At 43.5% G+C, this 17,399-nt stretch overlaps 1 protein-coding gene across 5 annotated transcripts in view; it reads left to right on the forward strand.

Moving 5' to 3' along the window:
* ERG (ETS transcription factor ERG) overlaps window positions 1-16,383 on the forward strand; it is a 253,124-nt gene extending 236,741 nt beyond the window's left edge. For all 5 annotated transcript variants that reach the window (XM_073231342.1, XM_073231345.1, XM_073231344.1 and 2 more), the window contains 4 exons: window positions 4,145-4,213; window positions 5,603-5,659; window positions 6,328-6,375; window positions 13,260-16,383. In XM_073231342.1, the coding sequence (XP_073087443.1) occupies window positions 4,145-4,213; window positions 5,603-5,659; window positions 6,328-6,375; window positions 13,260-13,780 (695 nt within the window). In that variant the 3' untranslated portion in view covers window positions 13,781-16,383. The remainder of the gene's footprint in view (window positions 1-4,144; window positions 4,214-5,602; window positions 5,660-6,327; window positions 6,376-13,259) is intronic.
* Window positions 16,384-17,399: the final 1,016 nt, after the last annotated feature.

Genomic DNA, 17,399 nt, shown 5'->3' on the forward strand with positions numbered 1-17,399 from the left:
TCTTGAGTTAGCCTGTAAATACATTTCTTCTCTATTCTTAGAAAGTGTTAACATGTAGGCATATCGTTTTATATCCTGTTTGTTATGATCAGTTATTTTATGGCATTGTGTGTACTTCTCAGGTTGTGTCAGTTTGCTCCCCCATAAGTACCCTCCTCCTTTGATGAACATATGCCTCTGGAACTGTGGCCCCTTTGAGATCTTAAGTGGCATAACTAGAGACAGGTCTGATTTGTAGATGTTTGCAAGCTGGATTTTGATCTTGTGATGTGCCACCCACCTGGCATCTTGGGAGCAGTGTATGTGAAGTTCTGGTGGGTGACATGGAGGACGTTCTGGAACCCCATTGTTACTCCCCAATCAGCATGGCCTTCCATGTACCATGAGAGACATCTAGGGTGTCATGAAGAAGACTGGAGTGCTGACTTGACATCCCCTTTTCCACTGTGCTCTGCAGGTTTCTCTGATTCTTAAGTTATTCCTCCATTCACGTTCACATCACCAGTCAGAGCAAGACAACTCAACTAATGCACTTCCTCCTCTGTGAGGTGCTACGTAAAGCCTGTGTCATAGTAAATGGCTAAAAATGCATGCTTTGTTTTCCCTTGGCTATAATATACCCACAGAGATCTGCAAACCCTGGCATGAAGGGGCTGCGGCATGCCCCCACATCTCTAGGTTTTTGATAGAGGATTCTAGAAATATGTAAGAAGCTCTGGAGGAAAATAAGAGGGAGAGATACTTAATCATGTTAGGTTGACTCTAAAGATTCCTTCCATTAAACAGCAGTTTATAGATTGGTTCTGGGCAGTGCTTTTCTGTCTTTGCCATTAGATTCATTGAAAGCGGGCAGATACTCATCCTTTCCCATCTAGCCTGGCCGGAGACCATTGTAAGTTTGTCATGGATCCCACGCTCCGAGTGCTGGTCCTTTGAAAAATAAAGTGGGTGGGTGGTCCTCAAGAGGGCAAAACGCTATTGTTCAGTGAGCTTGGTGAAAGGAGAACAGGACTTGTTTAACTTAGCCCTGCAGGGAAAGCAGCGAGGGCGTCATCTTGAGCCACGGATGTCTGGGGAAGGGAGTAGGTGGAAGGAGGAGTCTCATTCAGAACTAGGAACCAGTCCTAGCCTGGTAAATAAACAAAGGGATTGGCGTGGAGGGGGCCAGCACCAGCCAAGCTCTCTGTGGTTTCATGTGTTTTGGTCTGGATCAAGGCATATAACACACTTCTGTGGTAACCCTAAGCTGCCTAAGAAATGGCTTTTATAAAGCTCAGTTTTTAAACACAGTCTGTTGCAGAAAAAATAGCAGAACCAATGCCAGAAAGCAGCCTTCCCTAACACAGGACCTTCTGCCAAGGGTATGAATTAATTACCTTGATGGTCAAAGTTGAATAGAAATGGAGAGTGTGTTGAAATTGATCAGTTCAACAAAAATTTCAACAAAAAATTTAAATGTAGAATACATTCTTATTAGAAGCCCTATGAACTACTCATCAATAAGGGATGACTAGCAAGTGTATATATAACTAATAATTTTCCAAGCAGCCAAAGAGTAGAACTACTCAAAACTGCCTCTGCTTTGAGGTGGTGTCATTGCTGCAGGTCACAGTGGCTGGTCTCCCATCTCTGCAGGGCTTTAGCTCAGCACTTCCCAGTTCACATCCCACAGGAGAGAGGCTTGGTGCCCACAGCATGTGATCGGTAGCTGATAAGGAAGCGCTGGAGCAGACGTTCATGAAGGAAAACAAAAGCCCACTTATCTTCCATGGCCGTATGTTTATGAACATGTTCATCACTGCTCACATAAACATCTCAAATTCTTGGCTAGGAATCAGGCTTAGGGCTGTGTAGGTCCTGACTTATTTTCAAGGGAAGATGGGACATGGTTATACACCCTAGGAAGGATTTTATGAATAAAGAGTTTCAAAATATTTTTCTATGAATAGTTTGGTGTTTAATTTTTTCCAGTCACATGTCATGAGGAATACGTTCATGTTTAAAGTAGTAGTGGAAAGTCTACTGACACTGGCTATTAATTCCATTAGTATTCTTCTGTTCAGGTAAAAGCATTCAACCTAGAATTCTTTTTACACATTTATATATTTGTATTGACACAGACAGCATTTCTGAAATCACTTTCTGTAGGAACACAGATTCCTAGAAAGAGTGATGGAGGTCATCTAGAATGGGCTTTCTGAAATTTCAGTGTGCACCCAGCTCACCTTGAAGTGACCTTGGCAAAATGCAGATTCTGGGATCTTGGTAAAGTGCAGAATCTGATCAACCTTAGATCTGGAGTGAGATTCTGCACTTCTAACCAGCTCCCAGATGTTGTCAGTATTGCTGGTCTGTGGACCACACTTTAAGAAACAAGGATCTAGAACACATTTTTGCTATCTTGCTCTTTCATTTGGTGAAGAGAAGCCCCTTATTAATGTGCATGTGTGCTTCTGAATTAGGTTAACTGCTGCTAAGATTGCCTTACTAGTGGATTTCTCTTTCTGAAACAATGCTCAAATTGAAACTCTGGCTACTATTGTTTTTAGACAAAATGCAACTGAACAAGAATGTGTGTGCCAAGTGCTCCCAGAAACTTAAGTTGAAATTTATTTGTAAATCGATAGTAGCTGCAGATTTAGTTCCCACGTGCAACCCCAACACCAGAAAAATGAGACTCTGAGGAGCTGGGTGGGAAAGGCCTAGGGTCCAAAAATGCAAAAATGCCAGCTGAGAGGGAGAGGTAAGCAGCAGCAGAGTTTAAAAACAAAAATTATCTAACGCAAACAAACCTCTGGAAGGTAGCATTTCACAGACCACACTAGCTGAGATGCTCATAGCCAAACAGACCAAATAAATTAAGGCAGTTCTGTGTTGAATTTCATCTTGCATTTCATTGCTGTTCTCTGTGGGATATGAAAATGGGAAGAGACACATCTTTTGCAACATCGTCAAGCTTTTTGAAGATTGACCCACCCAAAATTGCCAGTTTTAAGCAAAGTAAATGATCTGTTTAAAGAGAGGCTTAAAACTAATTTTAAGAGAGATTTTTACAGCATCTCCAGGTGTCTGGCACCAGAACACCTGCTGAAGTATCTGGCTTCAGCTTTCACTTGACTCATAATGACACATGGCATTGAACTGAGTGAGACCCATCAATCCAAGAAGGCATAGTTGTGAAATGGTTTTGTAATCAGTCTGCATGTAGAAATAGCTTTGTGTATGCACAGTTTGCAAGAGCATGCATAATATTATTTCTGGAAACTGTTCTTGAAAGAAACTTGCAATGATTTAGAATCTTCATAATCATTAATAAAACTTGCCCTGAAGATGCAGAAGTATAGTTATTAAATTTGCACATGCAAAGTGTGATGGTTCATGGGACAAGTGATAATAGATTATAAATACAAAGGAGTCATTTGCATATACTAAAGCTCTTATGGTCATTTTTAACATGTGGGGGCCATACTATTTCAGTCTGCCAGTTGATGTCATGCAATTCATTTTAGAGATATTCCTAATTCATTCAGAGGAGAAAGAGTACACATTTGTGGAGAAAATTAGACAGTTAAGACTGATTTAATATATATGGGTGAGATTATAAAGGGAAAATGCAGGGTTGTGGAGAGAAACAGCTGGCAAATAGGATAAGAAGGTAGTCATAGTTTTCAAGGAAGAAGAAAAAGAAGGAACGTGAACGTCATTTGGTGGATTTAGGGGCAGAACTTGAGCAAAAATTGGTTGATTCACCAAAGTTGCAGGCTCTGTTTTGGATGGGTCATGAGGATAATAAAGGGATGAATTTAGGTCAGTCCCAGTTAGAAGGAAGCCAAATTAGATTGTAAGAGATTTTGTAAACAGCCTTGACCTATGATTGCAGACAATTACCTAAGAAGAGTCCGCAGACTGCAAGAATCTATCACTGGGAATATTCAGGTTAATGGGTGAAAATATTAGCTCAATAAAATATACAAAATTATTATTGTAAATAAAGCCCAAATCTAGTGGAATCCACGTTGAATGTATTTTTGAATTACTGGATTTTTTGCATGATATTTATTCTAATAAACATAAAACCAAAAAACAAAGTATCTATTATAAAATTACATTATCGATCTTTTAGTCAATTTATTTGTCTTTACAGATTTACCTTATGAACCACCCAGGAGATCAGCCTGGACTGGTCATGGCCACCCCACCCCCCCATCAAAAGGTACAGTGCTGGCCCCCACAGCCTCGCTTCTTTCTCTTTTGGGGTTGCACTGATTTCCAAACCAAAAAGAAATGAATGGTGTAATGCATTTCGATCTAGACAAATGTACATCTCGTGGGATGTTTAAGAACAGATGTAAATACTAGCTGATTTCCTAATCTTGGGCCATGTTTAAAAGTACCTCTTGTTTTATTTTCCTGGTGATTTCCCTTTATCTGTTTATTTTAAGACTGTGATTCATTTCAAGCTGTTTTGTAAGCCATCTCAAATTCTTCCTTTTGTTTTTAGTCTCAGAACAAGTGGAGTACAAATAAATTTTTAAAATAATTGCAACTTTACATTTCCCTGTATGGCCCCGGAAGATGACTGGTTAGCCAGAGACGGGTAAGATTCCTCAAGGGAGGAACAACCTAAGACAGGCACAGTCGCAGGGGGGCCATCAGGTGAGAATTTGGGGATCAACAGAGGTGAGGCTCAGAACCTCACCCCCCCTGCTTTGAGAGAAATCTTCTGCATCCGTGGATGTCTTGCTGCCCTTGTCTAGCCTGGATTAATACTTAGTCCATAGGCACACACCTGATCATCTGATCATCTACATTTGCCCTCTTACAGCACTAAACTATGTTTTCTACCTTTATCTTGCATCTACCTACCACTTCAGCATTTTATTAAAAATAAAAATAATAATAATAATAGGAGAAATGTGGGATCAACATATAAATCAAGTACAAAAATCAAACGAATATTCATATTTGACCTGATTGTTTATAAGTCATATTGCATGATCAAAACTGAAAGTTTCTGTGATGAATGCCCTTGTACTGTTCACCAAATAAGAATTTATTCACTATGTAAGAATTCGTTCACCATGTAAGAACTTGTTCATTATGCTTCAGAAGATTGGAGACTGACGAGAATTAGGCTTGAGATGGATTAATGATTGTACATTGAGCGTTGACCCCCCTATACTGAATTTTATTGTTGTTAACAACCATTTGATCAATAAATATGAGAGATGCCCTCTCAAAAAAAAAAAAAAAATTGGGCATCATCTAAATGTAGAGCAAAGCAGACCTACATTTACAGGTTCTTACAATATGAAGTCAAGATATTTTACATTAATAAATACTGTTTTCCCTGATACACTAAAAAAAAATAATAATAATAATAATAATAATTGTAAGTGCCCTCCTTTTTGTACTTCAGTGTCTAATTTACATTTGGTTTCATTAGAGAGGAAATTCTTTCCTTACCATAGATGTTTATTACAAGAGTTAGACTATTATGTTAATAACTAAGGTAGTTGATGAAATGGTGATACAACAGCATCAAAGACTAGTGGCCCATATAAGTTTTAGCTAATCGTCTCTTTTGTGTTTGGATTTTCAGCTGCTCAACCGTCTCCTTCCACAGTGCCCAAAACTGAAGACCAGCGTCCTCAGTTAGGTATGTTTCAGGGAACTTCCCAATGGCCATTAAGGGAAGAAACTGTATTTCTAAAATTGTCACCTTCTTAACAAACTGAATGGTTACTTTTTCTTCTTCATGAATCCCTCATATATAAAAATGAGGACCAGATTATTAATCTACTCAGCCGGGATGACTTGAGATTTTGCTAAAACATTTCCAAAACCTGGGCAGTCAATACAGAAAAAGCATTCTGCTTGCACACAGGTTACTTCTTTGCAACGTATGAATCTATTTAATTTTGCCCTTGAGGCCGCATGTGGGGATGTCAGCATTTATGCCAAGCCCAGTATGGAAATGCAATGGAAGGCTGCTGTTGCCGGTGTGTCCATCAGCACAGCCAACATGGCCCTGGGGCCAAGTGGGGACTCATCGCACACGTGCCCTATTGATATCCTGGGATGGCAAGAGCCCTGGCCTGGTGTCAGGAACCCTGAGCCAAGTCTGAGCTCTGCCACCAGATAGGAGGCTGTTAGCAAGAAACTTCTCAATCCCATGTGACATATTTAATACAGGAAGTGGTGCTAGGTGACTTTGGCATGGGGGATGTTTAACTGTGAGATCTGGAAACTCAAGTGGGTCAGTGTTATGTCTGTGGTTACGTCATACCACGTCTTTGGAATTTGACTTGTTTTCTTTTGCTATAGATCCTTATCAGATTCTTGGACCAACAAGTAGCCGCCTTGCAAATCCAGGTGAGACACTGCTGATGATTTTGCTTTTACACAGTTACCTTTTTGGCAGTGGCTATCTTGAAAGATAAATTTGTGTTATGAGAAATCTCTTCAATGGAACAAGTTTTAGTTTTAGGTCTCACTGTATAATTTTCCTGAGAGGAAAAAAATGAGTCTGGTTATCAATTAAGAGTTCAGCTTCTTCAGAAAAGAGCATTATTAACTAATCCAAGCCCTAGGACTGCTGTAATAAAGCACCACAGACTAGGGGCTTAGACAATAGACATTCATTGTCTCACAGTTCTGGAGGCCAGAGGTCCAAACTCAACGTGTCAGGTGTTGGCAAGGTAATTCCTTCTGAGAGCCATGAGAGGGGGCATCTCTCCCAGACCTCTGCCTTTGGCTAGTAGATGCCCATCTTCTGCCTGTGTCTTCTTGCCTGGTCTCCCCTCTGCATATGTCTCTGTAAAATTTCCGCCTTTTATAAGGACACCAGTCATATTAGATTGGAACCCACTCTAAGACCTCACTTCAACTTGATCAACTGGGTAAAGACTCTATTTCCCAATAAGATCACATTCTGCAGTACTGGGGGCTAGGACTCCCAACATGTGAATTTGGTGAGGGACACAATTCAACCCATCATTGAAGCAGATAAAATAAGATTTTAAAAGGAGATCCTGAATTACAGCCAAAAGACTTCAAGTTGAAGATCATCTTCAATGAATGCTCTGTTTCTGAACTTAGGTGCTAGAAGAAAGTGCAGATCCTTTTCTGGCCCATTTGTAACCCATACCTTGCCAGGGATTGTCACCTGTCATCACATTTCAGTGCCAACCAAATTATTTTATTTGTTTGCATTCAGATCAGAACCAGCTGCGCTGGCATCAGTTTCAGAAATTCACAGCATATGCGGTATTTTCTCAACAGCAAATTCAGATGCTAAAATGTCACAGACATATTGCAAGCACAAGCTGGAATGTATATTTCCCAAACATTGAGGCCAAAATAGGGTTGGAAATGGGAAAATTCAGTTTCAGTCAGCGGAGGTGCCTATAGGGGAATCTATCCTTTGAGAACATGACATATCATTACTGACTGTCTATATCTTTGGCATTACATTTTAATTCATGTTATAACTTAGGAAATTTTTTAAGCATCTGGGCAATAAGAAGGGACTGGGACCTAGATCAGGTGTTCAATAATTATTTGTTGAATAAATGGACGCAAGGAATAAGGCGATACCATTTTGGATCCTCAAGGAACTTACATTCTGTTGGAGAAATAGGCTCAGGTCTTTACAGCCCTTTCCAAACCATGGGGCCACCGGCTTTGTTCTCTTCTGTGAACACCCAGCTGGGCGCCAAGCCTCCAGGGTCTCGGTCCCTCCTCATTCATGTGCTCAATGTTCCATTTGCAGCTACTTCCATCACCATTCAGATAAAAATGAGCACTATGTTTTGAGATTATTATTATCAGTCATGCTTCAGGAAGACTGATCTGGCAGCAATGTTCATGACAGATTAGAAAGAGGAAAAGGACGGAAGCTGAAACACTCTGGGAACATTAATACAATCATGTGAAATAACAATCACATAGCTCCCGCCCCATGTAATGCCTGGGCATGTCAGTGGTCCCATCTCATAACAGCCCTCGGAGGTCATTATCTTCATCCTACAGAAGAGAAATCAGGTCCAGAGACATTAGGTAACTTTCCCTGGGTCGCACAGCCAATACAAAGGGAAGCCAGATTTGAACCGTGACTGTCTCCAAAGTGTGCTTTTATTTTCTTGCCCTACACTGGCCCTGACTAAGTATGAAGGACGCGGAAGGGCTCGGAGAACAGGGGCCAAGAGGATAGAAAGGAAGGATTTCCATTCAGTTTAATGATCATTTAGTGCATGGGATGATGGGTCAGGGATGAAGAGGAGGAAGGTGTCAGGCTACCAACAAGACCAACCTGACCTTGTCACTCACACAAGTTGGCTAAATGAAAGACATATCCACATCCGTATTGTCAAAGCTCACAGGTGTGGCTGGGTCAAAGCTCACGGACAGTGGGGCCAGAGCATCAGCTCTCATGATGGCACACTAGTGCAGCCTGGAGATGCCCGCTGTGGGCAGAGGGACCTGGGCAGGGCAGGAGGAGACTGCAGGCCCATCACAGGCCTGGGAGAACGTCTGGGCTCATAACACATCGGCAGCACTGGCCTGGAGAGCAAAGGACCACGCTTTGTACCACTGAGGCCCTTCTTGTTGGGCCTGGGGAAAGTGGCTACATCCAAGTCCTGATGTGAAGGTAGAGACTGCTTCTGCCTCATGCACAGAGGCAGGCCTCCCCACCTCTCCTTAGGCTGCGAGTCAGTTGCATTCGTGTGGCCTTTCCCCATGAAACCAGAATCTTTTATCTTGCTGTTAATGAGAATGCATCTTCCTGTTTGATTCTATTTTCCCATTCTCTGATAAATAAATCCTTCACCACTTAAAATTGCTACCTTTGCTCTTTATACAGGGCAGCCTCTTTTTAATCATTTTAAATGGAAAGACGACGACATGCAGTATGAATGTACAAGATGCTAACAGCATCTCAACATGCCCAGAGTGAATATTCATTTGGTGCACGCGGGACCACGTTTCTCCTTTTGAGAGAAGTGAGTCCCTGTGTTACTGGGTCGTGGATCAGAGATGAGAGACCCGACTCTTTTATGTCTCTCGGGATGGCTGAGGACTCAGTGTGGCTCCCCTAATGAACGGAAATTGCCTTTCCAGGGCAGAGCTTTCCTGGGTTACGTTCAGTGGCTCCCTTGATATTAACTAGGTAGTCTTTAATTGTGGGCCCGAAAATGTGTCCTGCTCCATGCCGTACCAGAGACTGATTCCAGGGATCTTTTCACATTTCTTAGGAGGGAGGAGTGTCCCGTTTTCCACTGGGGACCTCCCAATCTCCAGGCCCAGGGTGGGGATAGTTTGGGGGAATGTGAGAGGATTGTGGAGCTGTGTGCAGAAACCAGGCCCAAAAGCAGTGGCCTGTGCAGTAATTCAGCATCAAAACCTGGTGTCCGAGTTCCAGCCCTTTCTGACAGAAGATAAGTCGCTCCACCTCTTTGGGATCTAATTTCCTCATTCTCACAATGGGCAATCACATGATTCTTGAAGAGATTAAAGAAACACATGCAAAATGTTCAGAATGGTGCCTGGCACATTTTGTGGATTATCAGCCAGCCCCAAGAACACTGTCCCCAGCTTCTGCACAGGGGCTCCTGGGGACACGTGTCTTCCTTTCTGCATCTCCCGGCTCTAGGCAAGGGGTGTACCTTTCTTCAAATTCTGATTTTCAGCCAAACAAACCATGTAAGAGTGTTCATGTACTGAGTTTATCCTCGTGGTGACCCTGCAAGATAGCACTATTATGTCACCTCCAGTTTTGCAGATGAGGACCCTGAGGCGCAGAGAGCTAGGTGAGCTGCCCAAGGTGCCCGAGGGGGCCAAGCTGGGATCAGCTGAGAGTGCCAACTGCAAAGTGGTGCTGCCACCCACCCTCCTACCCTGTCTGCCCTACAAGTCCTATCTGAGCCATGTGGGCAAAGGTCCACTTGGGACACTCCTGCTGTCTTGATCTCAACACGGTGGAGGGTCCAGGTGTGCACATGGTGTTTTCTGCAGCACCCCAGCACCTGGAGGAAGTGGCCTCAGACACTGCCACCAGAATGCTTGCTGGGCGTCTCTCTGCCTTATTTACTGCAGCGTCTCTCCTACTTGACCCACAGCTGCTGAGTCACTCCCAGCCCCGCTTGTCTCTGTGGTTTGTAAACCGCTTTGGTGTTTTGCCCGTTTTTATTCAGTCTGTGTCTCTTTGCTGCTGTTCCTCTTCTTTTCTTTCAATCCCATTAAGAGAACACTATCCTAAAAATTGAAGGTTGTCTTTTGGAGCCACGCGCCTCTCTGCTGTGACCTACTGGTCACTCAAGTAGCTGGCTGGTAGCCTCCAGCTTTGGTTTTTACCCCCTATCCTGGCTTTTTGGGTAATTACGCTGCACATGAAATTAGCTAGCTAGTCTTTATTGATGTAGCAAGAATATTATCAAGATACAGTGAGAAAATAAATATGAAGGGTTTTACCCAAGAAAAGTGACCTCTGAGGTGGGGAGGACGATGCTGTTCGGATGCAAGGTCCTGTCTTGTAAAAGCTGCTTCATGTACTTGGGGGTGTGGCGTGCAGGACCCCAGCCACTCTCCCGCTTCCTAAACCTCAGGTATTCATTTTGGAGTCCCTATTCTATATTCAAAAATGCACCCTTACAGCACAGTAAGTGTTCATGTTTTGACAGGAAAATAAGAATTTAATAAATTGCTTTTGAAATTCTGTGGCCATGAGTAACTCATTTAGTTTATCATTGACTGTGATTCTCAATAACCATTGCGCATCCTGGGGAATTCTTGTACAGAAAGAAAATCTGCTCTGTACTGGCATGCAGTGGGTTTTGTTACAAATATTAAATGTAATAGTTAATGAGCTTGACATAATGTTACAGTTTATACCATTTACTTAAACACTAATTGCTTTTGCACTTACAGTTTTGTTCTCAGCTTTGAAAGCTGATGAATTTTCTTTCCAGATCTCTTATTCCCACAGACCCTTGAAATGCTCAGAGGCCTAAGCCCTGTGTCTTAAAGGCTGATGGGTAAAATAGTCAAGTCTATTGAGATATTTATTGTGCATCTGCATCTGTCCTTTGAGCCTTGAGTGTCCAGCTATGAATTTAAGTCCCTGTCATTCTAATTCTTCAGAAGTAGGAGAGACATGAAACCACTTTTGTTCACTGGTTCTCTCCTGTACATATTTATAAAGGAAGTTGATAAGTTCATAAGAGCAAGGGACAGATTCCTGAGAGGCAGTGCCAAGGTTTGAATGGATACTAAGTATCATTTTGGCGGTTTAGGAAGGTCTGTGTATTTATGCAAAATCTGTGGACTCGCTCTCCCTGTGGGAGGAGGTTGACAGTGAATATTTATTCTCAAACAACTCTATGTATTTTTATTGAAGCATATGTTAGACTGTTAAATCAAAAATCCATGTTTTTCCCTATTCCCAGGTCATATATGGAATTTTTTTTCAAGCAGTAAGCCTTTGGTTACAGTACATATACTAAAACCATATGCTCACCCATACCCCTCTTTATATTTTTTGAAATGCATATTAATGAAATGTTGGGGCAACAACATTTGATTGAGAACAGTTTGAATATGTGGTCCCAAAAAAGCAAAGGTTTCCATTGCAATGGATGACAAGCTGTTAATCCATTTCAAATGTGTCTCTAGACTGAAAATGATAATTTTCCAGAACATTTTTAGAAAAGGCTGACCTTTCTCATGATGCTCTTTGTATGGATGGATTCATGAACATATCCATTTCCATGTAGCCAAGGCGGAAACAAGGATTTATGAGTTGGACAATTTATACAGGGAGTTAGTGGGAAGGCTTTAGAGAAAAATGAATTTACAATTGATTTTTACGTTACACTAATTCTCTGAATTGTTGCCAGTTAAAGTTACTTTAATCATTTTATCACATCTATTGGCATTTACTGGTAGTATAATAAAATGTAATCTTTTTGATAATATGCCCAAGGTAGGGCCGTAGCTAGTATATAGGAGGAATGACCTACCTCTACCCATTTTCAAAGCTTCAAAAATCTGTTCAAGACACTTTAGTACTCAACAGTACTGTTGCTATTTACAGGTGTCTCTCCTTTAGAAAGCCATAAATCATCTTCAAGTATTATAACAAGGTGGCTACAATGATGTGCCAGGATTTTTATCTGAATTTAATAAAACTTTAAAGGGTTGAGTGAACTTGGTACTGTGGACACCTGGCTAACTGAGATCTCACTAAGCAGGGGTCTTGTTCCACTCCCCAGGAGGGCCCGCCGGCTCTCACTGCTGCAGTTTTTCTTTTGGAAACTCTTCACACAGTTGGCATTGCCCCGCAGGGGCAACACGTGGATTTCCGTTACGATGCATTTGCCCAAATACTGGAAATAGGTGATCTGGTTTGAAAAACAGCCAACTTTTTTCTAAACTTCCTCATTTTGAGTGGGTTAATTCTGTTCTAGGAAAAGTTTTGACAGAATTGCTTGCTGGGTGCCAGCAAAATGTTATGTTAGAAATAACGGTGTTTACTTCCATTCTCTATTTTTTCCATAAACTTTTAGGAGTTCATTTCCTAATTCTGACTTGTATTATTTTACTTGACCTGGCCAATATAAATGGCATTAAGTCATTATTGCCATCAACACGATGACATTTTTGCTTCACAAAATAGGAAAAATAAGCCCTTCCACCGCCGAAACACAAAGTTGGCCTTGACTTTTTAAAGGAAGCCAGAAATGGATGAAACCAGCTTTGCCCCATAGGAATTCTTTGCATTCCCATAGGACTTGGGTCTGTCTGTCAGTCTCAGAGTCACCAAGGAGCACCATCTTAGGTCACACTCCCTGGGGGCTCGAGATGAGGGTGCTCGTGCCTGTGATCAGTAAGTGTAAGCTCTCCGATGGGGAGGCGATGAGCAGGACAGGGAAGGGAAGAGCCAGGGACCTCTGGCCTTAGCTAGAGCCCTGCCTTGTCTGACACTGGGGGGCTCTGAAGCACAAGCAGCATCGGCGGCCTGGTCCTTTCAGGAGCAGGGGACTAGCCTCTGTGCTCTGTGGGGTGGGTGAGGCACTCCTGTTCAGCTAAGGAATGCTCTCTGCTGCAGAGTGCTGGAGGGCAAGAGCAGCCACTGAGGGATGGGTGCATGGGCCTGGGAAGGGAGTCTGGGGGGAAGACCAGGGCACCTGAGTCTGCTCCGGGGTGGCAGACCCAAGCCCGTTCTCACTGGTGTTTGCTTCTCTCCCCCACCTCCCCAGGGAGCGGACAGATCCAGCTCTGGCAGTTTCTCCTGGAGCTGCTGTCCGATAGCTCCAACTCCAACTGCATCACCTGGGAAGGCACCAACGGCGAATTCAAGATGACGGACCCTGATGAGGTGGCCCGGCGCTGGGGAGAGCGGAAGAGCAAACCCAACATGAACTATGACAAACTCAGCCGCGCCCTCCGATACTACTATGACAAGAACATCATGACCAAGGTCCACGGGAAGCGCTATGCCTACAAGTTTGACTTCCACGGCATCGCCCAGGCCCTGCAGCCCCACCCTCCTGAGTCCTCCCTGTACAAGTACCCCTCGGACCTCCCCTACATGGGCTCCTATCACGCCCACCCGCAGAAGATGAACTTTGTGGCCCCCCACCCTCCGGCCCTACCTGTGACATCATCCAGTTTTTTTGCTGCCCCAAACCCATACTGGAATTCTCCCACTGGAGGCATATACCCGAACACGCGGCTGCCAGCCAGCCACATGCCTTCCCATCTGGGCACTTACTACTAAAGACCTGAGACAGGCCTTTCCCAACGACATGCAATCGCCAATAAATTGCCACAAACTCTAATGGAGAACATGAATCAAAAGTGCCTCAAAAGGAATGAAAATGCTTGACTAGGGCTGGGAAAGGAAGGCAGGGGAAATATCCAAAGACTCTTAGGGGGAGGGAAAAAGTGTTGCTTAACTGTTAGGTCAAAATGGGGAGGATGCTAGAAATGTAATGTATATGGACATACAGTGTGTGGACCGACCTTGTGAAAGACATTGTAAATAGAAGCAGGAAGTCGTAAGGACAAAGTGCCAAAGAGTGCTCCTCAGCAGCGTGTGGACCCGAGAACAGGGCAAGGGTCCTGCTGACGCAAACTGGGATCAACTGAAAGCCATAGACGTAAGGATGGTCTCAACCTAACGTACAGTCAATCATGCCATTTTAAGGGAAACTACCTGTATTTAAACATAGAAACATATCAAAAAGAAAAAAGAACAAAGACGAGAGACAGTGGCCCATCGGCAGACACTGATGCGGGACTCATCCACACTTACTGTTTTAGGTGAGATCACATTCATTCCATTGGATGGAGAGCTACCAGCTCTCTCACACTGTGAAGCCAACCCGAAGTCTCCAACCTTACAGTATTACAGGAACTCTGAGCCGAGCAGAGGGACCGAGGACGTGGATGGAGAGTGGGTGTGTGGGTGCAGACTGAGGGGTGGTGGAGGTGGAAGACGAGGCAGCAGAGAAGGAGGGGTAAGGACTGGGAAAGAAACTTCTCAAGCCGTCAAGACTGGACTTAGGGCAGTCCTGGGAGCATGGAGAGGGCGTCATGGAGCCTTGAGGTTTGACGCAGTCAGTGTTAGGCCAAACCCAGGGTCATGAGGAAGGACACAGCGTCATGGAGGAAGGGGACGTGGTAGAATTCAGAAACAAAAATATGCATCTCTTTTGCTTGTTTGTTTGTCAAAAGAAAAATTTAACTGGAATTGTCTGATATTTAAAAGAAACATTCAGGACCTCATCACGTGGGGGCTCTTTTCCCCCGAGGGTCAGGTAAGAGAACGCCTTCTTGGCTGCCACCATCCAGAATCACCCAGGCGTTTGGGTTACGGGCTTCCGTTTTCCTTTTGAGTCGCGAACGCTGTGCGTTTGTCAGAATGAAGTATACAAGTCAATGGGTTTTTTTTTCCTTTTTATATAATAATTATATAACTTATGCATTTATACACTACGAGTTGATCTCGGCCAGCCAAAGATACACAACAAAAGAGACAATCAACGATATAATGTGGCCTTGAATTTTAACTCTGTATGCTTAATGTTTACAATACGAAGTTATTAGTTCTTAGAATGCAGAATGTATGTAATAAAATAAGCTTGGCCTAGCATGGCAAATCAGATCTATGCAGGAGTCTGCATTTGCACTTTTTCAGTGACTAAAGTTGCCTAATCGAAACTTGTGCTGAATGTTTGGGTTTTATGTTAGAATTTTATTCTGACTACAAACTTGTACCAGTGAGAACCAAGCAAACAGGATGTTTGGTGCCCAGACAGCAGTGGCCTCTGCAGATCCTTCTTGCCCACTCTTTTATGCCTCACCCCTGCTGGAGCAGAAGGATCAGAGGTTTCATGTCCGAGCCTCCATACTGAGGCCTCAAATGGAAAGAGGCCTCTAACGCTGAAGTCATAATTGAGCAATTCCAGATCAGCACCCAGTCACAAGTCACCCTTAATTCCTGCTATGATCACAAAATATTTGTCAAAGGGTGAACAAGCTATTGCTCTTAATACAAATTGTATTATTGTTGGTAGATAAAGCATCATGGCTACTGCGATTTCTTGCTTTAAAGAGACAAGGGACAGCTTCTAAATTTGCCATTTGACTTTTATTTCCGAGGCTGACCAGCTGACTGTTCCATTAACCTTCCCACAGCGGGATAACCTGGGCACCATGGTTTGGGATTCACCAGCCCTGAGCCTGACATATGAGCAGACACTGTTCATTCTTATGATCTCGAGTCAGTTCCCCTTGACATCTCTTCTCTTCTGTGTGTCACAAACGCTGCCAATCTTGACCAAGGCAGTTTGAGAGGGAGAACACACAGCAGTGTGAAAGGGAGCCAGCCTGAGCAGCTCCTCAGCCAGAGTCAGTTTCTGAATTGGCCCATTTCATAGCTGTCTGGGGGCTTGTTTTGCACTTTGTAATCCTTTTGCTATGATTAAATGAAGTTGCCAAACCTCTGTGCTATGGGTATTTTGGCAGTGGTCTTTAAAGTCGGTAGGATCCGATTACCAAAGCTTCAGACACTCGGCATTACTTGGATGGATTAAAAGAAATCCAACTATCAGTCATTTTGCCACAGCTTGGGAGAGGGCCACAGCATGCCTGTATCTCCTTAGGGAAAATAAAGAAATGAATAAATGCTTAAAAGCTGGCAGCTGGTGTGACCCAAACTGTCCTAATGGAAAAGATCACTCACTTTATTTTGGAATGCCAAGTCAAGGCACACCTACGTTCTGCATATAAATGCAAATCTACTCAGGTTCCACTCAATCCCACTCTTTCAAGATTGTATCATGAGAAAAATAATAAAAATAAGACATGATTATCATATTCACGTTTAACAGATGTTTTTAGTTAGATTCCCTCCCACCACCATACAGATTATTAGCAAACTGTGTGACAAGCATCCACAACTGGGGTGATTTTGGATAACGTGATAATGCTGAGTTCTCCCAAATAAGTAATTTTTAAATTGTGTGTTAAAATAACCCTTGCTTCCAAAGTGCTCTCCAGTTCCCACCCGTAATCACACAAAGACCCTTTTTCTCTCTCTGCTTCTCCCCCCTCTTGGCTTGCCCTGATGTGTGCTCACCATCCCAGCATGATCTCCCCTCTGCTGGAAGAGATCTGTCCTCTCTTCTTGTCTTAAACAACCTGTTGGGCTTTGCAGTTGGAGGGATCCCCACAATAGTGTTTGGCATACTTGATGCAATCCCCACATATTCCTACACCTCGGCCAAGCTTCAATTTTTGTCCCCAGGCTGATGCCTTTGCCACGTCTTGGAGGGGTTCATGCTAAAGTGAGTTGTCAGGTCTGATGCAGTCGAAGGAACCTGTGCTCCTCCTAATCACCTGTCTGTGCAGCACCTGCCACCTCAGCACAAGGCCCAGAGGAGCATGCCCTGACAGCAGGGGCAGCACAGACTGCTTGGTGACCACAAACTCAGCAGCTGGAAACAACATGTGTCTATTATCTCACAGTCTCCATGGGTCAGGAGTTCAGGCACAGTGTAACTGGTGCTCTGCTCAGGGTCTCATCAAGCTAAAGTCAAGGCATCAATCAAACCTGATCTCCTTTGAGACTAGGATCCTTTCCCCAGCTTTCAAGTTTTCCAAGCTTTCCAAGAATTCAGTTCCTTGCGATTGTAGGACTGAAGTCCCATTTCCTTACTGGCTGTCAGTTGGGCATCATTCTCAACTCTTGGAGGCCATTTAGGGTCCTGGCCACATGGACTTCTCCACAGCATGGCAGGTGCTCCTTCAAGGCCAGTGGGAAACTCTCTCTCGCTTCCAGTCTCCCCAGTGTCTTTATGGCTCACCTGATTAGCCAAGGCCCACCAGGGTGA

The sequence above is a fragment of the Manis javanica genome, chromosome 3 (assembly GCF_040802235.1).
Source record: "Manis javanica isolate MJ-LG chromosome 3, MJ_LKY, whole genome shotgun sequence".
NCBI classification, from domain to species: Eukaryota; Metazoa; Chordata; class Mammalia; order Pholidota; family Manidae; genus Manis; species Manis javanica.